Here is a 25,990-nt window from a genome sequence, read left to right on the forward strand (position 1 = left end):
ACAAAATTGGGTATATATATATTTTTAAATGGTATCCAAAGATAGAAAAAGTAAAAATTCCTTTATTACCCACTCAAAATTAACATTTGGGAGAGGAACTTCTCCATAATGTATTATAATTTTTCTTAACTTGTTTGTCTTCACTTTTAACCATACACTTGAAACATTGAATAGTTTCCTCTGTCATTTTTAGTGTTATTTTTATATTTTAATTGGAAGATGTTTATTCACACTAAAATGAATTTTTGTTCAAAACTTTTAAACAGAATAATTTTTGTATTTTTCCCAATTTTCCACCTAAACAGCAGTAAGGGCATGTTTGTTATATGTTAGACTCAGGGGTTTGTGATTTGTGGATCAGAGTTCAATTTTGTGTATGCATTTTCTCATCCGAAGAATAAATACAACAGGACCTATCGCCATTGTGAGATTAGTTTGTTATTGTTTTTAAGAAACAAGAAGGCCAAAGGATGGCGAACCACTTGGAATACATACTAATTATAGGATTTGAATGATTAAATTTAACATACAACCCCCAACTCACATCATATAATCTGTATGTAAATCAGGAAGAATGATGTTTTAGTTCAATGAAGCTTATATAATTTATTGAGATCCTATGACTTAAAGTGTACACATTCTTTCCCCCATATCATCTTTGTTTCTAAGTCATTCTTTACCAAATAGGTGTTTTCAAGTTATTTTTGTCATTGGATTTCTAAATAGTAAGAGATTTCTAAGTGGTTTGAATTTTGACTCTAGTGCTTTACCTCAGGAATCATTATTTTAAGTCTTCGTTGATGCAGTTCTTGGCTGCCTACATGATGTCTGTTCTTGTAGAATATATATATTCTCTACCTCCTTTAACTTAACATGTTTTCACTTAAAAGGAATTGAAACTCTGCTCTAGTTAAACTTGTTGGATGCAATTTATTTATCTGAAGCAGTTTCTGTACAAGCATAACTCAGAGATATTGCCAGTTCAGTTTCAGACCACCACAATAAAGCGAATATCACAATAAAGCAAGCCAGTGTATATGAAAATGATGTTTACACTATACTGTAGTCTATTAGTTGTGTGGGAGCATTTTGTCTTAAAAAGAAAAAAAACAATGTATATACCTTAATTTAAAAATACTTTACTGCTAAAAAAATGCTACCCATCATCTGACAATGTGGGGTTGCCACAAACATTCAATCTGTAAAAAACGCAATATCTGAGAAGTACAATAAAGCAAAGCTCAATAATGTATTCTATTCTTTTAAGCTTACCTTGAATCTGTTTTAAAAAGTCAAATTTCAGAGCTTACTGGGTCATGCATGTATCACTGGCATTTGATGAAGTTGTTTTCATTTGGTTTACATTTTTACTTCACTTGAGAATTATTTAGCCAACTAGATTAACTGTTTAAGAATTCTAATGGATCATTCTTATCCTGAACCTTTGCACATCTTTCTCTCTTGCCCTTTTGCCATTGATGAAGTGTCATGAATTTCCACGTTGGTTCTTTTAATACCATTATGAATTCCAGGTACGTATATCATCCTAACGTTTTACACTCTTCATTATCTTTAACTTAACTTTAACTTGATGTAGGAGCTCTTCTTTCATCCATGCTGGTGCAAAAGCCACTCTTTTCTCAACTATACCAATGAAACAAGTCATGCAGTCATTTAGAAATCTGAATCCCAGAGGTAACTGTCAGCTCTGGTCATGTTACTCTTTACTCATTTTATCTCAAATATAAGGTCTTTAAAGACACTTTAATATTAGCTGTACCTTGAATCTGATCTTCAAAAGATAGGCCTTCTCTATTCATTTTGAGGCAAAGTTTTGTGTTTTGGGACGACATTGTGAAAGGTGGTGGAGGTGTATGGAAACAGGAGGAAATGGATGCTCATGGGTGTCAGGCAAATGGGATTGGGGTAGGTGGGCTGGGAGATGGTTTCTCCCAGGAAGAAGGACACATGGTTGTGGCCTGGACTTTCCTGAAGAGTCTGCTCTTCCTGAATTCTCCCATGAATTCTGTTATGTTTGTGGAATGATTTTGGTCACGTTAGGTCCTAAATGGGCAAATAAACCTATATATCCTATGACGCTGATGAAGGGAAAGTTATAATTGCCATTAGGTTCAATATATGTCTATGTTTTATCTCTCTTACATTCTAATAGGAGAGAGAATTGTTTTTTATGTGTCATGGAGTCTATTTGATTGAAATATGGCTACTCATCTTGACCCTGCTTAATTTGCTATCAGCTCATCTCCTTATATTGGAAAAGCAGCTCACCCAGCTAGCTACCTCTTCAGGGTTTACAGATTCTGGCCACTCCCCAAAGTCAGATTGATGACTATGACACATTTTTTAACCCAAGCCATATCGAAGTCGTTGGTATAGTTGTTCTCAATTTGTTACCAAAGAGGAAATGATATAAGCCAAAGGCTGTTTTAAGAAGCTTCCTCTAAACCCCCAAGTTTATTTTAACAGATTATTGTGTCACAGTGTTTTTATGCTTTTATCTTTGGCCAAAGTGTTTATTTTGAGAAACAATTATTAAACTGCATTAAAAACATACACGATGTTCCAATACCATCTTGGTTACAATATTAGAGGAAACTCAGACTAAGGCTGGATGAAATTGAACACATATTTCCATGTTAGACTTCCTACCGTTTTGCTTGTTTGTATTGATTTCTCTCGACATGGTCTTCTTTTATTGAACTCTACTCTTTTTTTTTTTTTTTTTTTTTTTGGTTCTTATTCTCTCCCCCGACCCCCAACCCCCAACCCCCTTCCCATAGCTGTATGTGCTAAGAGCAATTGTAAAAGGAGACCAACTTATATTAAACCTGCCTGGAGTCAAAATGTAATCTAACACCTGTAGTCCGCAATTTGTCATCACTTCATGGATACTTTTTTTTTTAATAACAGATTTCCTGAGTTTTGACCTTAGGATACTGTATAATCCAAAAAAAAGCAACAAAACTAAACCACGGTTTTTAATAAGTCTTATAACGTTAGGATGTGAAATTAGAACCATAAGAGCCAACTCAAGTAACGTCATTTGAAGTTAGAAATAGTGCTGAGTTGTGTACCTAGGCTGATATGTTTTGCCTGTGAAAATGTCTCAGAGATAAAGTCAAGAGGCAAATCGTAATGCATGTGTACTTTCTCCTACACTCATTCTTTCAGACTTTCCTAGGCGACTGAGATCAAGTAAGGATGTTATTAACTGTAAGGTCCATTTTGTATTTTATAGTAAAGTGCTTGGTTTTCATTAGGGGAAAGACAAGGCTATATATTCAAAGTGATTCATGTGGTACAGAGTTTTCAAACTTTTTGGTGTCAGGGTCCCCTTTCACTCTTACTATTAAGGACTCCAAAAATGTGCATATCTATCAATATTTACCATATTAGAAATTAGTTCTGAGAAATCTTTTAAATGTTTGTCTGAAAATAATTATAAATAATATTTACATGTAAATGATATATTTTTATGAAGATAACTATCTCCAAAACAAAAAAAAAATAAGTAGAGTCCCATTGTTTTACATATATATTTGCAAATACTTTTAATGTCTGACTTAATGGAAGACAACTGGATTCTCATAATTGCTTCTCATTCATTCTGATACAAAGTGTAGTTTTGGTTGAAGTAAATGAAGAAAATCAACCGTCACACAGACATGCAATTAGAAAAGGAAGGGATATTTTAATAGCCTTCCCAGGAAATTATGATCATTCTTCTTCTATACAAAACTCTACAAGTGGTAGTTTCTTAAAGGTTGGCTGCAGAGTAGAATCTAAAATCCTATCAGTGAACTTTCATACTTTTTCACATTATAATTCATTGGTCTGCCTTGCACTTTGAATGGATCTTTTACCTATTCATAATTTTATAGTATCATGCAGTGCTCATTTAGAAAATATTGATATATGGAGTTATTCAGATCTTCTAAATGTTGACACATTTCATTGTATGACATATTTTTTAAAATTTCTTAAATCACCGCCAGTATCATCAGGGAAGACTTTACGTATTAGGGAACTGCTAAGCTTTTAGGGAAGCTACAAGTTTTCCAAAATTCTGATTTTTGCTTGAAAGGTAAAATTTAATCATTGGCAACAAATACTACCAGGTTTTTGGTTTTTTTTTTTTTTTAATTGATAGGTTTACTTTATTTTTAAGAAAATATCTGCCACATACCCAAGTCTGAATAATCATAGTTTGCCTGTTGGTTCCTTCAAGTAAAAATGATATTTATTCCAAGACAAAGGTGCTAGTTCAGCTGTCAGCTCCTACCATCTCACAAATGCTCTTTCTCATGAGAAGCACAGAAGTGCATGATGTGTATTTCCCAGTTCCTCACACAGACTATTAAAATGAAGTATACTCAAGAGTTGAGATTTAACATAATTAATACCACATTACTGCTTCATCAGGATATTCTTAAATGAAAGTTGCATGTTTACTGTGTGTATGTGGCAGTGAAGAACACAACTACTGGTGAAGTTTGGTGCCACTGACTTGACTTATGCTAACAGGCCAGCAGTTTCCCCACCATTGCTTTTGTACCATCAGTACAAGTTTTAGCACCGTCAAAGAGGCAACTAATGTCTCAGTTTTGCTATGAAAATAGTTTTGATTCATGGACCTCTCTGTGGGGATATCGGGATTCCCCCAGGGGACCGTGGATCACATTTCTAGAACCGATAAAGGAGGTCATCTTAAGAGGATCCCAGGTTGTGCATATAGAAGGTGTCACCCTGAAAGGAATTATGATTATGAGGTGTAATTCCATGTGACAGATGCTTTAGCGGCAACTTCCACGTGCTAGGTGCCATGTGGAAGAACTAAGATGTGTGCAGCATGTGAATGAAAGAAATAAGACAGCTTATTGGTGGACTTTCTCCTTTGTAGATCTGTAGATTTTTGGAGTGAAAAGACACACAGATCTCTGAATTTGTTGCTAATTTTCATAACAAGTGTAGTTACAGAAAACTACGTGAGGCATTATACTGCTGATTCTTAAAACGTCCTCTCATTTTTTAATGACAGAAACTACTTCCGGAAACCTTACTTATGACAAGAACTCTGCTAAGTACTTAGCATGCATTATCTCACTTAATCCTCATAAAACTACAAGGAAGATTTTACAGATTAACAAACGCTGTGGCTCTGAGAAAGAAACTTGCTCACAGCTGCAAGGCTAGTAAGCATATGTGCTTTGGGGGATAAAGATTGGATTCAAAACGAGAACTTTGTGACCTCACAACTCCTGCTAACAAGGTTTATGTAAAAGCAATCTTAAGGATTATGTGATGCCCTGGAATTGTTTTTAACACACAAAAAAATGGTTAAAAAATATATATACATATATATATATTTGCTCTCAGATACCTGCTAGATGTAAGTTCCTATAATGAGTGACAGTTTCTTTACTTTTAAAACATAGTTTTGCTACAAACGAATAATAGAAAGAAAAAACAATACGTTGTACAGAACAAAAATAGTAACTGGTCTGCAATTAAAGAAAGAGAGAATATGGAATTAATCCAGTGCAGCAGAACAAAGATGTACTGAGCACTTATGTGTGCCAATATGTAGCTTATAGTCCAATAATGAGATAGATGTATAATAGTTCTATTAATTATTAATTACTAATGCTAAATTCTCCCCACTGAGGTTTTGAGCTAAAATTAACAGTCTTAAGTGCTGATTTTGAAAAAAAGGGAAAACTAGGGGGTAGAGCTAGGTTGCTGAAACTTAAGACAAATATCTCAGTTATATGGTATTTTACATATAGTATATTTTAAAAATAGCAGCACTTATTCATTTAACAAATTCTAATTGAGTTATGCATGAGGGCTTTCCAGTTGTGCTAACCAATTGTTCTCATTGCCTGGTAAATATATTTTCTCAGGATTTTTAGTGGAAGAATGCTTTCCTTCTTCGGGTCAACTATATTACATTCTGTTATTTTAGATGAGGTAAAATTAAACAAGTAAAAATAATTCTGATATTAACTCAAATGCAGTTAGAAGTCATCTCCTGTTGATGCACATCACCACGTAGGACCTGAAGCTCTGGTGAGGCTCACTCCTGTGGGTGAGGCTTGTCGGAGAGAGGGGGATGTGGCCACCTGGGAGCCAATTTTAACCTATTACCTATTACCGCACTGGATCAGCCACCCTATACAGTCACCTCCTTAATAATTTCTCATTTTCTCTATATAAAAAAGACCACAAAGTCTCGGCATATTATAAGTAATCCAGTTCACCCCATAATGATACAGTGAATTATATACTTTCCTAAACTTAATCATTTAGGATCTCACTTCCTTCCCTGCAGGCAAAAGCCATTATTTTTTACACATGGCTTCCAGCTGGTTTTCATTGAGGCCTTCAAAATCTATTTGAACACTGAGTGGTTTAAGAAGAGCTGCTTTATCTTTCTTAGTCAGCTTTTGTCACAGTACCGTTTTGTCCTTGTGTTTTTAAACTTTTCAGTTTCAAAGGCAGAAAAACAACATATATCCTTATTACGATTGTGTTTTGTCACTGGGCAAGAAGGTGTTGGGTTTTATTTAGAAGTTGATATCTCTTTTGAATATATTTACAACCTTTCTTTCTTCATCGCCATCTCCATGTTCATTTATACACATGTATGTCATATTTCAGCCTGATGAGATTTTAGTGAATAAATAGGAAGGCAAGACTTATTAAACTTTTAAGTTTCTATTTGATTATGTCTTACCCATAACTTGTTCATCAACACCCAACTGTTGGAGACAGGACTCCTTACTAGAAAGCTTTGTAAATTAATAGGTCCAGTTACTATAGACTTTCCATAAATATTTGATAAATGGAATTTTTTTTTTTACTCAACCCGAGGTCGATGGTTTTAAACATAATTTCTTTTAGACATGATAAGCACTTCTGATGAAGAAGGCAGCCATCAGTTAAATGTAAGTTTACCATTCTCTCTTTTTTTTCCCAATTTATTTATTTATTTTGGCTACACCGGGTCTTTGTTGCTGCGAGCAGGCTTTCTCTACTTGTGGCGAGTGGGAGCTACTCTTCGTTGCAGTGCGTGGGCTTCTCATTGCGGTGGCTTCTCTTGTTGCGGGGCACGGGTTCTAGGCAAGAGGGCTTCAGTAGTTGTGGCACGCGGGCTCAGTAGTTGTGGCTCACCGGCTCTAGAGCGCAGGCTCAATAGTTGTGGTGCACGGGCTTAGTTGCTCCGTGGCATGTGGGATCTTCCCGGACCAGGGCTTGAACCTATGTCCCCTGCATTGGCAAGCGGATTCTTAACCACTGAGCCACCGGGGAAGTCCCCGTTCTCTTGAGGATAGAAGTGCCGATGCATCCTTCTGGTTGTTTTTATGATAGTGTTGCTATTTGTGATACTATGTTGAAAGTCCAGTAATATATTGATATTATGAGCTGAGTATTTCTTACTTAGTGTGTGGATACATGAATATTTCTCTTCTCTCTAGTGTTAGTGGTTGTTTCAAGTCCTACTGTGTTTGGGGCTAGATCAGAGGACATGACTGCAGGTCACAGTAAGGGTAGACCTTACTGACAGTAGAATGCCAAGGCCCTGCTGCTCTGGCTCCGGCCCTGGCAGCCCCTCAGTTGTCATTTCTCTCTAGCGGAGGGCTGTCCGAGCTATTCCTGTGATGGCAGTGCTGGTGGCAATGTGCTGTATCTGTGCTGTCTAGTATGGTATTGCACAGGGTGGTTATCTAGCACTGGAAATGTGGCTCGTGTGACTGAGGGAACTCAGTTTTTTCTTTTTTTTAGTTTTAATGAATTTAGATGTCAGTAGCCGTATGTGGCTAGTATCTGTTGTACTGGGTGGCACGGCTCTAACATGCTGCCTTCCTTGCAGTTCTTCAAATATACCAAGTGTACTCCTGCCTCCCTGCCTTTTCACTTGCTGTTTCCCTTGGTCTGCTTTGCTCTTTTTCATGGTTTGGTCCTCACTTCCTTCAGGCCTCTGCTCAACTCCTACCTCCTTAGGGAGCCTTCCTTGAACCACCGAATCTAAAATAACTTCCTCTGCCCCCAGTTCTCCTCCTTATGCTTGGCTCTATTTTTGCTTATAGTATTTATTACTACCTGATATCTTATTTATGGTCTGTTTCCTCTACTCTAGAGCCTCTGTTCAATTTTCTTATGTGATCTTGTGCACAGAAGACAGGAGAACATAATGTTTAAGGGCACGGGATTTAAAATCAGATATGTTTTAGATATCCAATCCTGCTAATTAGAAGCTATGAGGCCTCACACAAATTACCTATACTCTCTGAACCACAATTTTCTCATCATAAATGGAGTAAAAATGCTTATTCCAGTATTACTGTGAAAAGAAAATATATTTTTAGCAGTTAGGCCAGTGTTAGGCTCATAATAAACTTTACATGAATGCCAGCACCTATTATTAATATTAATAGTATTATCATTATTATTGAAGCCACCTTGATATTTCACTGCTGCGAACCCTAAGAAACTAACAATAGAAGCTACAAAAAAAGAAAGAGGCTTTTAAATAAACCTTTTAAAACTCTCTTTGTAGAAATTATCAATATCAGAAATGAATTGCCGACCAGATTAATTTAAGTTCAGTTGTGATGGAGAAAAATCCAAACCAAAATGAGATAGGATGAATTGTCAGGCTTCAGTTTGCAAAGGTCAAGAGGAAAGGGATGGATAGCTATCTTTACAGAATGATATATTCTGTTATTTGGGAAAGTCATGTGAAGAGAGATGAGAGACTTTAGGAATAGAAAGGTCAACTGCTAGGCCCCTTTTGAAAAAGGGGAAAAAGGATGAGTCTGGAAAGTGTGCAGACTTGGGCAGATTTACATAAATATCTGGGTAGCTGCTCCGTTATACTTACCTTTTTTTAAAAAAATACCAGAAAACAATAATCTGGGCTTGGGAAGAACTTGTTAGGAAAGAGCCTATCTCTGTTCAGATGACAGGGCATCCTCTGTCTTGGTTGCAGTAATTGTAAATTTTGTGGTTTCAAAGAGTCAATCAGCCAGAAATGTATGCGTGAACTGTCAGATGAGCTGAGGAACAGGATGGCGTGTAGTCCATCCAGTGGGAATCAATGACATGATCTCAGGCCAGAGTTACTCAGGGTACTGGCTGGGGACAGGGACCAAACTTGAGTCATTCTAGTTAACAAACAACGAGTTTCAAACATCTCTGAGAAGTTCAGACAGAAAAACTAAAATTCACTTAAGTGGGTGTTCAGAAACCTGGCCTATGAAGACGAGACTAAAAGAGTTGGCATTAGTTAGTCAAGATGTGGGAAAGTGCAGAAAAGGTGACTTGATCCCGCTGTTTAGATGGAGGGTTTGGGGAGAGCATTTGGACTGATTTCCCCACCTGGGGAATACCACATCGTAAGCAGTAGGCTCTGCTCTGTTTTTGTTCAGAGTATTCACACCACTGGAAGAAGCACTACACGACAGTAAGAAGAATTTCCTGATTGTTTGTCATAATAATAAGCTACTGCAGGTGGCTAGTGAGGAAATGTATGCAGTTCTTTTTTTTTTTTTTTTTGCGGTACGCAGGCCTCTCACTGTTGCGGCTCCTCCCATTGCGGAGCGCAGGCTCTGGACGCGCAGGCTCAGCGGCCATGGCTCACGGGCCCAGCCGCTCCGCGGCATGTGGGATCTTCCCGGACCGGGGCACGAACCCGTGTCCCCTGCATCGGCAGGCGGACTTTCAACCACTGCACCACCAGGGAAGCCCTGTAGGCAGTTCTTTTTGCTAAAAATTATAGAAGACAATAAATAACTCTCTGCCTGGAGTAATCAGAACATTTCAGGGGAATGAAGATAGTTGGGACAGAGTAACTTGGGGACTCTTTTCACCTCAGATGTTATGAATATTGCACTCCTTCCTATCTGCTTGAAGATACCAGAAATATTATTTAACCTTCTTCATGCAAATATTGTCATGGCTCCCAATATAGAGCATCATCTGACCTGACACAGGATATCTCACTTTGTAGATCATTTCCATTGCTGCTAGCTCTCTGAGAAACATCTTCCTCTCCTCTGATGGCAGCCACATTGTCATTGTTCTGTGGAAACCTACTATCTTAGACTGACAGCGCTCTGTGTTTAAAATTTCCAATTTTGAGGGTGTTCCTGAGATGCTCCATGTTTCTAGGTTGTTCTGGATCCAAGTAGCACCTTCACAAGGAACTGTGAGGACTAAATGAGTTAATCGATGTAAAGTTCTTAAAACTGTCTGGCACAGAGTAAGCATTTAGTAAGTGGTGGCTACTCTGATTATTGTTTCTCCATTTCATGTGTGGCTTCTCTGTATCTGTGTGTTACTAGTGCTAGGTTCAAAGTTAAAAGGGGGGTGAAATAGGCCAATTGGTGGGACCTCAGGAGAAGAACGAACCCTATCGTGCAGAAAGATTATAGTAACTTCAAAGTATAGTTTTGGAAAATCTCTTTAAATCTAACCAATGCACAATGGAAAACCCCTAAAGAACCAATCTAATTATTTAATTAAGTGGAACCGTTATGCTGACTTTTACTACAGAAGGCAAGCATAATTTTAAAAATGGGGCATTTTAATTCTCTTTTGTTTTCCAATTATCGCAATTGCTCTAAAAGGGGGTCCTTGTGCTTGCGTATACATGTTGTGTGGGTACATATTCCTATGTAATTTCAGTCTCTCTCCTTCTTACTGACCCCCCCCAAAATAATCTTCACCTGTTGATATAGAGGTTCATTTATTACAGTGCTCAAGCTGCCCAGATTACAATCTTACAACCTCAGAGCAAATACCTTCCTGCCATCAAAGCTGCCATGAGCAGTGTGGGTCCACCATGCAGATCTCCTCTCCCTGCCAGCTATAATTAGGATGTTGAAGTAATGGAGCTCTCACTTTTTTGCTGATGCCTGCTTACCACAGCAGACCACATGCGTTTACTCTTAGTTGAAAGGGGTAAAGAAATGTCAAGAACATTCATTTTAATTGGTCGACACTATATGGACCTTCAGTGCCACTGTTTATGGTCTTCTGTTTTAGATTTCTTTCTGCCACCAGCCATCAGCTTATTATAATGGGTATTCTTATTTGCATTTGATTATCCTTTTATTGTTATTTTGATTGTTACTTGTTATGAATTATTATTTTAAAAGTTTAATCCTCTTCTGTTACCTAAGTAACAATGTCATCTGCCCTAATATCTATTAAATTCTACAGAAAAGACTGACATTTTCACATCGGTAAGAAATTAGTTTTTCATCAGGTAGTCTCTGAGACTAGGATAAATGGCAGAGATTGTTTTCTTAAATGCTTGCTTTGATGTTGATGTTTTGTAGTTTAAAAAAAATTTGTCATCTGGGTAGTGTGTGGTGGTGCTGGTAGTGGTGGTACCAATGTTTCTCTCGTGTAACTAGACACGTTTTCTTCTTCATTGACTGGACTGAGTTCCCCCTGAACTTTGGAAAATGTTTAATTTGTTACTCTAACATGGAAAACACCACCTAAAATAGGAGAGAATGGTATAAGAGAAACATGTGTTTTTTTTAAAAAGTGAACTCACTATTCTTAAAGGTCTTGGGAACTTCCAGGATGTTAGACACTGATCTGAGCGGAGGAAATTCGGTCTTTGCCTCTGGAGTTGACATAATACTTTCTAATGGGAACCTTCCGGGTAGCCTTTCGCTGTTTTAGCACTGCCGCTGATGTTGCAAGGTGTGCGCAGCAGCTGAATTCCTCTTCAGGGTCCCAAGCGCCCTCTCCAGGAAGTCCTTCTCACATAGGCCTCTGAGGGGGACAGGGGCGAGTTGTTTGGACAATCTCCTCTGTATTGCTTTCTCTTTCTTTAGTCAGATTGAAAAAGTTCATAAATATTAAAATGGGAAACTTTTCCATGCAGAGATGACGCTGAAGAAGCAGTTATGAGGATCAAGAATAAGCTTGCCTAACTAGTGTCAAATGACAAAACTAAACCAATGTAGTAATCAGTGTGATGTCCTTTATTCAAGGGGAACAATCCATGGGTTGTAGGGGGTACAGTTCCTCACAAGCAGTGGAACACTCTTCCAGAGGGATTTTGGGCCAGTTTTATAGAGCATTAGAAGTGGCGACACAGAAAACAGGGCATGATTGTCTGGGGTTGCATATCTGACCTTATTTAGAAAGATCAGAGAGCGAAGAAGTGAGTATGGAGCCCAGAGCTGGCGTTGCATTTGGGGATTTGCTGACAGGATACTGTGTTTCTGGTCAAGCAGAGCATTTATAGCAACATGAAAGTTCAATCTGCTGATGTGTCACCCCAGGCAGGAGTGGCTCCAACTTGGATCTAGTATTTAAATACTAGAGGTTTTTGTTTCGGTTTTGTTTTGTTTTCTAATGAGTGGGGAATAGGTAGAAATGAAAGAGAAATTTAAATTAATTACAACTAGAAAACCTTGACATGAAGGATAACAAAAAAAAAAAGGAAGTGGATTGCAGAACAAAGGATGAATAGTTTGTTCTCTAGCCTCTGCTGGACTGGTGGCTGGGATTCCTGGTTTTCACCCAGGCTACCCAGGTTCAATTCCTGGGCAGGGAACCAAAATCTTGCTTCAAGCCACCACTCACTGCTGTCTCCTTGACATCAGTAATACTGAGGAGGTCCATTTATATGAGTGTAATCTAGTCATTTAAAGGGCATAATTTAATAAAAAATTATGTCTTTTAATTAATTTGGAAGTTTTTATATTTTTAAAAAACATTCTTGTTTAAGGATTAAGATCAGGGCTAAAAGAAAATAAACAAAAGTTGTTCTTAATTTTATGGAGAATTGATTTTCTGACTCAAATACTTATTCCACTGTTATACTCTAAGAGTAATTATGAGGCTGATATAATAATGACTATCATTTATAGGATGTTTGCCCTAAGCCAGAGGTGAACAAACTCTGGCCCATGGACCAAATCCAGTCTGCCACCTGTTTTGTTTTTTTAAAATTAATTAATTTATTTATTTGGCACATTGGGTCTTAGTTGTGGCACGCAGGATCTTTCATTGCGGCGCATGGGCTTCTCTCTAGTTGTGGCGTGTGGATTTTTCTCTCGCTAGTTGTGGCACTTGGGCTTAGTTGCCTTGCAGCATGTGGGATCTTAGTTCCCAGACCAGGGATTGAACCCGAGTCCCCTGCATTGGAAGGCAGATTCTTTACCACTGGACCACCAGGGAAGTCCCTGCTACCTGTTTTTATAAATAAAGTTTATTGGAACATAGCCATGCTCATTTGTTTATGCTCACACTATAGAGATGAGGCATCACAACAGAGACGGTATGGCCCTGCTAAGGCTAAAATATTTCCTATTTGGCCCTTTGCTGAAAAAGTTTGTCAACCTCTGGTTTAAGGCAAGCACTGTTCTTTACATGCATTATGTCATTTAATCCTTCCGACATCCCTAGGAAGTCAGTGTCTTATCTTTCTTTCATAGATGATGAAATTGAGGCTTAAAGATGTTTAGTGTCTTGCACAAGGACACCCAGCTAAGGGGAAGAGTCTGGACGTGAGCCCATGTGATCTCATTTGTAGAGCCTGCACTTTTCGTCTGGGTCCGGTTTCTTTGTCATTGGGCTTCAGAGAGGTAGCACACCACGCTAGTTAACAGCAAGGCCCTGGAGCCAGATCCTTTGAATTCGAATGACCTTTGGCAACAAATGACTTAACTTCTTTGTGCCTCAGAATGGAAACATTACTATTATTAACCTCTTGCTTTGTAGAGGAGATTCTGAATCTCCAGAAATTCTTTTAAGTTTTCAGAAGACCTGAACTTACCATGACTACAGCATCACTACAGTGCTAGCTAGACAACACCTATTTCACTGGGCTGATGGCTTTTGAAAGGTGAGATTGTGAATCACATGTTAATTTTGTTTAAATTTTAATTTTCAGGTCCTGCACAGACAGCAGTCTCAGCCAGCCAAGGAGAGCTCCCCTCCCAGAGAAGAAGCACCTCCCCCGCCTCCTCCGACTGAAGACAGTTGCACCAAAAAGCCTCGGTCTCGCACAAAGATCTCTTTGGAAGCCCTAGGCATCCTCCAGAGCTTCATCCATGACGTGGGCCTGTACCCTGACCAGGAAGCCATCCACACTCTTTCTGCTCAGCTGGATCTCCCCAAACACACCATCATCAAGTTCTTCCAGAACCAGCGGTACCACGTGAAGCATCATGGGAAACTCAAGGAACACCTGGGCTCGGTGGTGGACGTGGCCGAGTATAAGGACGAGGAGCTGCTGACAGAGTCGGAGGAGAATGACAGCGAGGAAGGCTCGGAGGAGATGTACAAAGTGGAGGCGGAGGAGGAGAGTGCGGAGAAAAGCAAGGCGGTGCCTGCTGAAATTGACCAGAGATAATGTGAACTGCCACCAGGCAAAGCAATACGTCGGTCCAAGGATTTTCTGTTTTAGTTTCTTTAAAAACTTTTTTTGTTGTTGCTTTATTTTATTTTTGTCTTTTTTTTGGTCTGTTTTGTTTTCCTTACCTTTTTTTGACATTTCTCTGTTGCACAGGATACACCTGTAGACTGAATAAGTTCAGTATTTCTGAATCAGACATTGCCTTGGCAAAGACACTAAAGTGTTACGCTTTACAATGGACTGGATCGTAGTCATTATAATCACAGGAGACTCTGCCTTCATTATCCTTGCACTTATGGAAGAGACACCAGGCAAGTTCCAGGATGAAAAGACCTATGAAATAAATGAAGGAAGCTACAAGTGTGTGTGTATATGTATATGTATATATCTATATATTTACATATATATATTAAATTGCATGGGACAGAGAACTTTACAATCCGAAAGAATAGACTGTGAAATGAGTTCTTAAAGAAGAGACTTGTTTATGTATTAAAAAAAACCACTTCACAGTGAGTCGCTTTGGCTTTTTGATAAACTGCGGCCTGCTCTCAGGGTGGGGTGACTATTTTTGAATTCCTATTTATTTTCTGTGTTTGTCCCTGATTTTTTTTTTTTTTTAATTCTATGGCTTCCTATCTGGCAGCTTGATGGGTAATTTTTGAGGTATGTATTTAACAAAACAAATCAACACTGCCAAAAAAAAAAAAAAAAAAAAAAGAAAGGAAGAAAGAAAGAAGAAGAAAGTAAAGTGAAAAAAAAATCAGGGCACCTTAAAATGATACCAGTCAAATTAATCTTAAAGACACAATGCACACTTAAAATGACTCGCATTCCGTTATTCAACTTGTCGTTACTGTAGTGAACAGATGCGTTTCTGTGGACTTCCAAATGAGTAAAGCTGAAATTCAGTACAGAGAAAACTTGTCCATTAGTGCAGTCTCGATAAAATGACATACTGATGTCAGACAAATGGAATTCACAGTATGAGCCACATTTTATTGTGAAATTTATTTACCTGCTTGTGGCTTCAGATCTTAAAATTAGTAAGCCTGCTCATTTAAAACTTGTTTATTGTTGCTGTTTTCTTTTTCTTTTTTTTTAAAATAGAAAATAGTTCAGTGTAATATTAAGTTAGAAAAGAAGTTGCTGCCCAGTTAAAGGGGCTCCCTCTCAAATAAATCTCCATGCCTTCATCTCCCGAAAGACGTTTCTCATTTCTGTTTCACTTTGGGCTTCCTCTTTGTACGTATTCCATGCACCTAACCAGATGTTTTTAGTCCTTGCTCTCACGCACCTCATCCCTTCCCTACTATGGGGGCAGCCCTAGCAAGAACCTGTTTTTGAATCATTGTGCAGCTCCAGGCAATAGAGTAAGCAAAGCAATTTCAGTGGAATCACCTACTCCTCATAAATGGAAACATTTTCCCAGTTACCTACATAGCAGTTACCTTACATAAAGCAGAACTAATGCCGACTGGCTATTTAGTGGAATGAGCATTAAAGCTGCAATCTACTATAGTCCTCCCCCGCCTCTAGCTTCCCATCAGAAACCATTACTTCCCACTTCTACTTCTAGTCATTGCAAGAGGAGACCTCACCTTCAGGACTGGCCAAGTGAAACTAATCTCATGCTTCAAGGTGGCCGTCAAACAGTCCCACACGGTTGGATTTTTTTTAGAGTTGTGCTCTCATGCAGCCTTTTCAAAGACCTCATGCAATATCACTTTGAAAGTTATTTTCTGTTTACTACACAAACATTGTAATATAACTGTTAATACTATTTATATATTTGAAAGGTATAAAAGGTCGGAGTTAAAAAAAAAAACAAACCTCTATGTGTAGATATTAACTCAGAACCTAACAATATACAGGGAGAAGACATGTTGCAATACAAGCTAATTCTAGCTGCTCAGTAACCTCTGGAGTTTTTAAAGGGACATTTTCCTGTACTTTTTCAAATAATGATGTTTAAAAAGTTATCTTGACATGAGCGTCATATACCTTTGCAAAAGGATGGTTGTTTGCAGTCAAGCCCCGGGCCCATCCTTCCTATTTCTGTAGTGCTGCAGCTTTAATCAGAAAGTCCGTGGTTGCTGCTTCATAATATCCGAGTTACTCTTTTCCAAATTGTCTTCTTACACTGTTGCTGAAGGTCACTCTGTACACGTAATGGAAACTGATTTTGCCAAGCTCTTACAAGGTGGTTCATCTATCGATGGCATCCGCATTTGGTATCTTTTACACTTCAACCAAAAATTTATTAGGTATTTTTCAATGCTAAGTCTTGCCTTTTATTTTTTAATTTCACTGCCAAGTTTGCAGTGGTTCTAAGTGAATCTGTGGGCATTTTAGCCTGTGGTCTTGCCAGATCTTTGCGAATTACAATGCATATATGTCTATTTATTCAATATCTGTCATATAATATCTATTTGGAAGAAGAAACTTTCTCTTGTAGTGCCTCTTGACAAAGCACAATTTCCCGCCTTTTTTTTTTTTTTTGTGAAATGAAAAAACAAATTGTGTTTTATTGCGATATCAACAATGTGAATAAGGATTAACATATTGTAAATGTTCTTTTTTCCATGTAAATCAACTATCTTTGTTATCACTAAGTGATAATTAATTTTTAACTTATGTGCATTGTTAGGCTGTTAGAATTTTTTGGTTGTTAAAATAAAATGCATTCAAAAAATACGACTTTGTCAAGTATTTTACTGGGCATTGCCCTCTTTCCTACTTGGTTTTTGTGTGGAATGAGACCTGGTGAGTGTAAGGAAAATCCATTCCTTTATTTACAAGACAGCTTGTACCTGCAATTACAGATGTTTGAGTCCTGTCCAATGCAAGAATTTAATTGCACATGTGAATGTATGTGCACCTCTGTGTGTTTATAAACGTGTGCATGCTCACATCCTGGAACTGGCAACTGGGGGAGTCATTTGCCCAGATGTTTCGTTGTATACAAACAAAACTCAATTTATGAAGATAGATTGATGGGCTTGCTTCTTTATTTTTCTAGTGAATATTTTCTGTTTATAATTAAAAACCCACAAATGACTGCGTGTCAGGAAACTTTTGGAGCACATATGTCCATGGTTAATGGACATAATAAAAGTCTTTTATATTTAGAGCCGGCTGCCATAATGCGAGCATAGAGGAATGCCGGAAGGATTGATGGATCTGAGAAATGTGTGAAAATGATTTTTTAGAAAGTGCTCACAACGGAAAAAATTGCTCTAAAGACTAAAGTTAATAAGGAAGGAGCAAGTGCTTAGCTTCAGAACTGACAAAGAGAACGTCAATTAAAAAGTGTTTTCTTTTTCTTTTGATATGGTAAATTGTTTTTCCCGGGTTTTTTTTTTTCTTTTTCCTTTTTTTTTTCATTTGGTTGGCATACAGATGTAATTTTTCTTTCCTTTCTTCCCCAGTTTCACTTGCCTTTTTTCGCATGATAGTTGACAGCCCGTGGACTGTGTAGATAAGTTTTAAGGACAGTTTGTGAAAACTGGGTGTTTGCAGAAAGGCGGACAGCCCCACAGCACGGTGCTAAAGGTTTTTAAAGAAAAATTAGAGATTCAGTAGAGGGTGGAACAAGTTGCTTATGCAAATTCACATGAATTCTGCATTTGGGATAAAGACATAGAAGTAAAGCATGTGTGAGATAGTCTGCCTTTTAACACAAATGCTTTCCACCTGCCTGAGGTTGTGTTCTTGGGGGGGGGTGTCATAATTCACTGGAGGTGACAAACTCAAAACCGGGTGGCTCTGCCCATGGATGGATTGGCTTTGGCCTAGAAGGTGGTCTCTGTGCTAACAACTTTTATTTCCAAGAAAACAAAGTCAGAGACTTCTTGACTATATGTTAAGTCATGTCATCTCAGAGCCATCACTTTACGGGTTGAGTTTTTGTCTTTTCTTTCTTTTTTTTTTTTTTCCTTAGAAGAGATACTTTCCTTTACTCTGTTATTTCGCTTTCTGCAAAGTTTTAAACAAAGATTTAAAAGTCCCCACATTTTTTCTAAAGAGCAATCATGGCATAATTAGACAGTAAACACTTACTTAAACATGTACTCTATACCAGATAATTTGCTAAGAACTGAGGTGACAAGGGAAACTGTATGATTTAACGCTCTCCCCTCAAGGAGCTTATATCTTATTGGAAATGTATGATATACATCCAGGAAAAGTGATATTATCATTCAACGGTTGTCTCCAGACAGATGTTTATTTGTTTAGTGAGTGATACAAATATGTGCTATAAGGTAGAGAAAGAAATTATCATTATTTGTGAGCTAGAATGGTCTTGAAAGGTGCGTTACTTCGGATTGGCTGCATGTAATTTTAAAAAATACAAAGTAATCATAAGAGAAGGGTTTACCTATTTCTTACATAAAAGAAATTGCTGAGGTATTCTGGCTTCACAAAGTTGTCAGGTACTCAAACTCCTTCCAGCTCCCAGCTCCATTTTTCCCTATGTTCCTGTGTTCCATCTTCCTCTTAGTCCAGGATGATTGCTAGAGCCTCGCCATCACATCCACCTTTCAGACACCAGGGTGGAAGAAGGAGTAAAGAATGGCATACTCCCTTTCTTTTATGGGACTTCTTCAAGTCCCCCACCTAAATGCAAGGGAGACTGGTAAATGTTTCTAGCTGTTCCGTTAATTCCAGAGAGAAGGGTAGAGTGGATATTTGGTAGGCAACTCACAGCCTCTGCCAGAGAAGGTATCCAGAAGGATGTTGAAGATAATAGTAGATAAGAAGAAGATAGCGAACAGGCACATTTATCCTGCTGCTACTTCTGGTACCTTGTACCTCTTCCTCCTTCCCACCCTGAGTTCTTTTCCTTGCTAACTTTAAGAATCAGTCCAAGCACCACTTCTTCCAGGAAGCCTTTCTGATCTGCCCTGCCAATGTGGTTACAAATCCTCCTGTGCTCACATAACATTCAGAGTATTCCACATTGACAGGACTGTCCCAGTTCTTGTGGCATATTGTGGTTGCTGTATTTGCTCAGTGGGAAAGTGTGAAGTTTTTCTTTGCATTCATCCATGCAGAGAACGAGAGTGGGCTGGTGGAGGTGACATGAGCCCTGGGGAAATAGGTGTGACAGTGTTTCCTCTGGATGAGCGTGTCTAGGACTGGCACATTGAGTTGGAGACAGAAATGAAGAATGAAAAGTGCAGCGAGGGCCAGGTGATTTAGAACTCTGCCAGCACAATATTTCAGGGAGACGGTAGAGCTAGGACCTAAAACCAAGCCTGCATGTCTCCCAAGCTTACATCTCCACCCCCAGTATCACACCACCTCTCTTTATGTCCTAGTGTGTCCTAGAAAGGCTGTATGAACTGAACATCAATTTATTGGCCAACATGTTTTGTATGAAATGACCTTTTGACTTCTCTTCACACACTTTTTCATCATCTTGTCTGAGTATGACATTTCTGATGGAGTTTTGTTCTAAAGGAAAAACCTATTTTAAAAAACACCATGCTCTGCTTGTACAACTGTCCCAGAGAAAATCTAGAAGTAGCTTCTTAGGAGACATTTTAAGAGATTTAAAGCGTTACCTTCACATATGGAGAAATAATTACAAAACTGTTCCATTAGCACTGTAATGAATAGTGCAGAGCAATGATTAATTAAAGAGAGAACTATAATTTATTCACTATCCATTAACAGCCATAATCCCGTTTTAACGCAAAACAGCACAGACTAAGGGAGTCCTGGTAGTCTCTGTAACAACTTTGGACTGTGCAGTCCTAGGAACCCTTGCCCACCTTAAGGAAAAGGTAAGGAGAAAATTCTTTCTAGATTTACTCTCAAGTTGATTGTGAGAAGGCAGTGAGCTATCCGAGGTTCTATTTCTTACCAGCTTTGCAGCTTGCTGTTTTTCAGATCCTCAGTTTCTTCATCCATAAAATGGGGCTGATGATTCATCGATCTCAGAACTGTTGTTATGATTAAAGAAAATAACTAGGTGGAAGCATTTAGAACAAATCCTTCCTTTCTTTCTTCCTTCCAAGAGAGAAAGAGAAGCAGGATATAGGAAGATGCTATAAATGACTTAAAATACTTCAGATGACTTTTAGAGTAGGATTAAGTCTAATGTTTTTAGAAGTTGTTTCACACTATTGAAAGCATTTGTGCCTGAAGGGCTACTGTGTGCGCCGTTTACATCCCTCTTTTGTCCCTCTCTTTCTTCCACTGTCTCTTATTACAATCTCTTTCGTTCCCTCCCTCTCTTCCTCTTTCCTTCTTCCTGTCAAGAGCTATAATATGGTTTTCTTTCCAAATGAGTAAGAAAATGAAAGAGACAGTTTAGTAGCCTTCCGAAGTCTTCAAAATTAGATGTTTCAACACGAATGGCACCCACTCTCTTGTTTTCCTCCTGCTTCGCTCCTGCTCGTTTCTGCTGTGTTTTGCGGATTCCTTCTTTTCCCTCCATGAATGCTCAGGTGCTGCGGGTGCCTTCTTTGAGCCTCCTCTTCCCAGATCCACACTCCTTCCTCATCCGCTGTCGGGACGCTAAGTGTCCCCGTGTGCCGACGACCTCCACTTTCTACCTGCAGCCTAGACCTTTTCCGGGTCTCCAAACTGTCCAGTTGTACTGCCTGCTCACACTTCCACTGAACATGTCCCCAGGTGACCTTATCTTCCTCCCCAAATGTGGTCCACCCAGCTGATGGCAACTCCAAACTTCCAGTTGCTTGGACCTAAAACCTTGGCTTTATCCTTTATTATTTTTCTGTCAGCAAAGTTCTTTTGGCTCTACCTTCAAAACACATTCACGGTCTGACAGTCTCTCACCTTCAATACCGCTCCCAGCTCGGTCAGAGGCACCATGCTCTCTCACCTGATCTGACCCTCTCTAACCTCCTTCCCTTCCGCTTTCCTCGCGCTTCCTGGGCTCCAGCCACATCGGCCTCCTGGCTGTCCCTGGAATAAAGGGCTCACTCTGGCCTTAGAGCCTTTACTCTTCTCCCTCTTCACTCTGCCAGGAGAGCTTTTCCCCCGGACAGCTGCACGCTCACGCCTCAGTCCTCCTTAGTCTGCTCAGACGTCACCTCCTCAATGACAACTACTCTGACCACCTTATTTAAAATTGCAACAGAGCTTCCCTGGGGGCGCAGTGGTTGAGAATCCGCCTGCCAATGCAGGAGACACGGGTTCGAGCCCTGGTCCGGGATGATCCCACATGCCGCGGAGCAACTAAGCCTGTGCGCCACAACTCCTGAGCCTGCGCTCTAGAGCCCGTGAGCCACAACTACTGAGCCCACGTGCCACAGCTACTGAAGCCCACGCACCTAGAGCCCCCGTGCTCTGCAACAAGAGAAGCCACAACAATGGGAAGCCCGCGCACCGCAACGAAGAGCAGCTCCCACTCGCCACAACTAGAGAAAGCCCTCACGCAGCAACAAAGACCCAACGCAGCAAAAAATAAACAAATAAATAAATAAATTTATTTTTTAAAAAAATTGCAACAGACCCCACGCCCACCTTCTGGATCCCTTTTATCCTACCCTACCTTATTTTTTTTTCATAGCTTCTAACATAATGTATAATTTACTTATTTTTCATGTTTTTGTCTACTTGTCAGTTCCTTAACCCCAGTGAAAACACCAGGAGGGCACAAAGCGTGTTTTTTTTAAAACCAGTCAGTATTTAAGTGGACTACATTTCATAACAGTTTTCACCTAGTTGGATTTTTCAATTTTCCCAACTTCAGCCTGGATTAAGGATTTAAATTACTTTCTAGAGATGAACTTCATCTGAATATTTCTTTAGTGCATAACCAAGGTACCTGAGACCTCAGGAACTTCCAAGACTGACATTTGCAAGCCCACATTTGGATAATTTATGGCCTGTGATTCTATGCTGTCTTGGAAGATAGAATCACTGAACCACGGATTCTGTTGTCTAGCGCATCCTCTATTCAAAGCAGAAATCCCTTTTCAGGTTGGAGGCGTCTTTGGCTGGAGGCCAGGCAGTCTTTGTCGCTCCAGAACTAGGAGCTTATGACTTTGGAACTCAGCCCAGCCCACCTTGGGTCAGCTCTGCTGTCCCTGAACTCTTACGGATGCCGTCTAAGACCCCCGGGCTCTTCCAGTAACCGCCTCACATATTTGAACTCACATTGGATTTATGACCACTAAATCCTTTAAGTTCTTAGGTTTCTTTTATTAACCACGTGATGTAGCCACAAAGAGAGCTTATGTCATTCAGACTGCATGAATAGAGATACACCGCTTAGGTCAGGGGAGTGATCACCCTAATCCTCTTCAAACCTATCAGGCCACATTACGGCATTATTTCCAATTCTGATGACATTTTGGAAATGTATCAGTACATTGAGGTATATTCAGAAGACACAGGGTGATCAGGATGGCAAAGGACCTTGAGAGCTTATTTTCTATTAATTTATTCGATTCAATCATTTTCTTATTCATCGACCAACAAGCCAAATTTATGAAATGTCTATTGGATTGAAATCACTGTGGGAGAAACAAAGTTAGGATCTTTAGTTGACAACAACAGAACTAACTCTAGCTAGTTAAGCAGAAAAAGGAATTTACTAAAAGACATGAGAGCGCTCAGAGAATTTCTGGGAGGGTCAGAAAATCAAGTTCAGAGGTGATGGTCAAGGTCTAAGACTACTCCAGTGGAGACTACACTGCCGTCCCATGAGGTGCAGGCATCAGAACCTGGCCCCCTGATCCGGGGCATGGATGCCACCTGTAGAACCTCTACCCTTGCTGCCTCTGAAGGAAGGGGCTCTGCTACTGCCCTTTACAGAATGGAATCCACGTGGCACATTTTTCTTCATTCCACTCCCTTCCAAGTTAATGTCTCATGCAGATGCGAATGAATGAAATAGTGTAAGTCATATGAAAGGAAGGTTGGGAAAGTGAATTTCTGTCCTCCGTCTTGGGGAAATACAGATTCATAGGTGGGAAATTCTCTAAACATAGGAGAAATAGTCAGAGGTACTCAGGACCCAAAGCATGCCAAATGCCAACAGCAATGAGATTCCTAGACTGTGAGCTCTTGGAGGAAAGATACTGTGTCTTATTCAGACAACATGGTGCTTGGTCTGAAATCAGAAAGATCTGGTATGAATCCTGACTACTCCGCCTCTTAGCTCTTTGTGACTTTGGGCTACTGTTTAACCTGGATCTCAATTTCCACATCTGTTAAAAGAGGAAAATAATAGCTACCTTGCAGTGTTTTTGTGTTTGAGAAGCATGGTTAAAGCTTTGAAAGCACAGTGCCTGCCTATGAATGAAAGTTTTCCCTTAACCTCTTTGTATCGCCATTACCAAGGATGGAGCCTGGTACACAGTGTTCAGTTTTTTTTAAATGTGGGAATGTTTGTAGAAGTCATGGTGTTTGTCTTCAAGAAAAATATTTCAGTGGGTAGGTAACATGTAAACCCCAAAATACTAAAGCCCAAGATGGAACAACTTAGATCCACTGTGGATGGGAAGGTTAGTGTCATCCAAGGTACTGATGACTGCTCTATTAGCAGAAACTAGGAGTGGCCTCACACCATACTCAGTCCTGCTATCTCACTCCTGTAAGTGTGACTCGGTATGCACTTGGTCAAAGGTAAAATTATCTCCATGAATCATCCTTCTTCTTTCTTCTGTATTCAATTCAATCTACTAAATATTTCCTGATGACAGGCCAACTCATTAGATTATCTGGGAACATGTTTTATAACTAATTCCACGGTGGGCAAGCATCAGGTTGGGGTGCTTAATAGCAGAAGGATGGTCAAAACATAGGAGAATTTTTTCTATATCAAAGACAGGTCACAGATGACACAGCTTTGAAAGCCTCCAGGCTCAAATCATGGAGGGAATTCCCTGGCGGTCCAGTGGTTAGGACTTGGTGCTTTCACTGCCGGGTCCGGGTTCAATCCCTGGTCAGGGAACTAAGGTCCCACAAGCCACAAGGTGTGGGGAAAAAAAAAAATTGTGGAACAATGGGGTTTCAACAAATTGTGTGTCAAGATGTTTGCACGTGTCCAACATTGCTTTCTTCTTGAGGCCCAGGTCTGGTGGCCGTGAGGAGGCCCAGCCCTGGGAATAGTGGGGACACTTTGCAATCTCCAGCATCAGCGTAAGAAGATGCGCTTATGCCCAGCCCCTTGTCAGCAAGTATGGCTCTCAAATATTTGCTATTTTGGGAAATCCTGTGTTGGGAAGATAGTCCATGGTTATCACTGCCAAACACTGGGATTTTAGGGAGCAGTAATAGCCACCCCCTCAGACGTGGTGGCCAATAGTTTTGTCAAATTCATATTGGCAAATAAAGACATTCAACGAACAATAAAATTGATAAAACTACCGTCTGCTCTACCATCATTACATCAGAGAAAGGACCTTTAATCACTCCCAAATTTGGGACACATACTCTTACAATGAAGTAGGTCCTAAACAAGTGAGGGAAGTTAGCCAATTTGCAATGAAATGTTTGTCTTGCTCTTCTTTTTCTCCTTTTTCTGCGGAGCAGTGAAAACTTTGTCACCACCCAGAAGTTAACTGCAGATGGACATTTGAGAACCACTGTTCTGAGTATTAGGCTGGATGTGTACTTCCCCAGAAACTCTTATCTTTTGATTGAATCAGGCACCAAGAGATCCACAGTGAAGCCAAAATGAGCTCAGCCTTCTCAGAATTGACTCAGCTGTGCTTTGCTGGTATCAAGGTTTGTTACAAGAAACCACTTATACGGACCTTGCTATTGCACTTGCTGTTACATTTTTGATGCCACTCTTGCCTGTAATGTCTCTCAGTGGCTCCCAAGTGAAATTCCACGTGAGAAATTTCTTTTCCAGTTGAAAGTAAAAAAGATCTTTGTCTCTCCAGTAGAACGGATATGCTCTTTACTTTTTCTGTTAATGAGAACAACTGAACTTCTTGAGTTGCCTTGTTTTGCCCTAGCCACTAGGAAGCTCAGTGTTAACTCGAATGTGTACTCATAGCTGCTGAATTACCCTGACTTCTAAATGGGAAGGAGGTGACACCTCGAATTACCCAGAAAGCTGAGTTCAGAGAGTACAGGGGTTTTAGTAGCAAGTCATTAAAAATTTAACCTAACAAAATTTCTTCATACAGGCAAATCCATTCTTCTAAAGAAACCAGAGAGCTCCCCCAAGTTCATACTCGGGGCCACCTCATATGAATGTGCCGTTCTTCACAGCACAGGTGTGCAGGAAAAGGGTCAAGTGGAGGCTCACCAAATCCTGTGCTCTGGTGTGGGGTGTGCTTCTGACCAGAGAAAGGGGCCCTTCTCTCTAATTAACACCAAGGCACAGAATGGGCCAGGAGTGCCTCTGCCTGGACTCGTGCACAATCCATTTGCGGATATGTAGCGCATTCCAGCATTTGCTCCTCCGAGGTCAGAATGCCTCACGTGAAGATCTCATGATCTGTGAACAGGGAAGCTCTCCTAGGCTGTCTTGGGCTTTGCACTCTGTGGGGCGGAGCCACATCTCTGCTTCAGTGGCCTTTGGACAAACGACAGAGCTTTGACTGAGTGAGATCGCCAACCTTCTTTTTTTTTTTTTTCTTT

General features: G+C 39.7%; 1 protein-coding gene across 1 annotated transcript in view; it reads left to right on the top strand.

Moving 5' to 3' along the window:
* SATB2 (SATB homeobox 2) overlaps positions 1–17,177 on the top strand; it is a 193,134-nt gene extending 175,957 nt beyond the window's left edge. Inside the window, exon 11 of the mRNA XM_060016358.1 lies at positions 13,946–17,177. Coding sequence (XP_059872341.1) covers positions 13,946–14,407 — 462 coding nt within the window. The 3' untranslated portion in view covers positions 14,408–17,177. The remainder of the gene's footprint in view (positions 1–13,945) is intronic.
* Positions 17,178–25,990: the final 8,813 nt, after the last annotated feature.

This window comes from Delphinus delphis, chromosome 7 (assembly GCF_949987515.2).
Source record: "Delphinus delphis chromosome 7, mDelDel1.2, whole genome shotgun sequence".
NCBI lineage: Eukaryota > Metazoa > Chordata > Mammalia > Artiodactyla > Delphinidae > Delphinus > Delphinus delphis.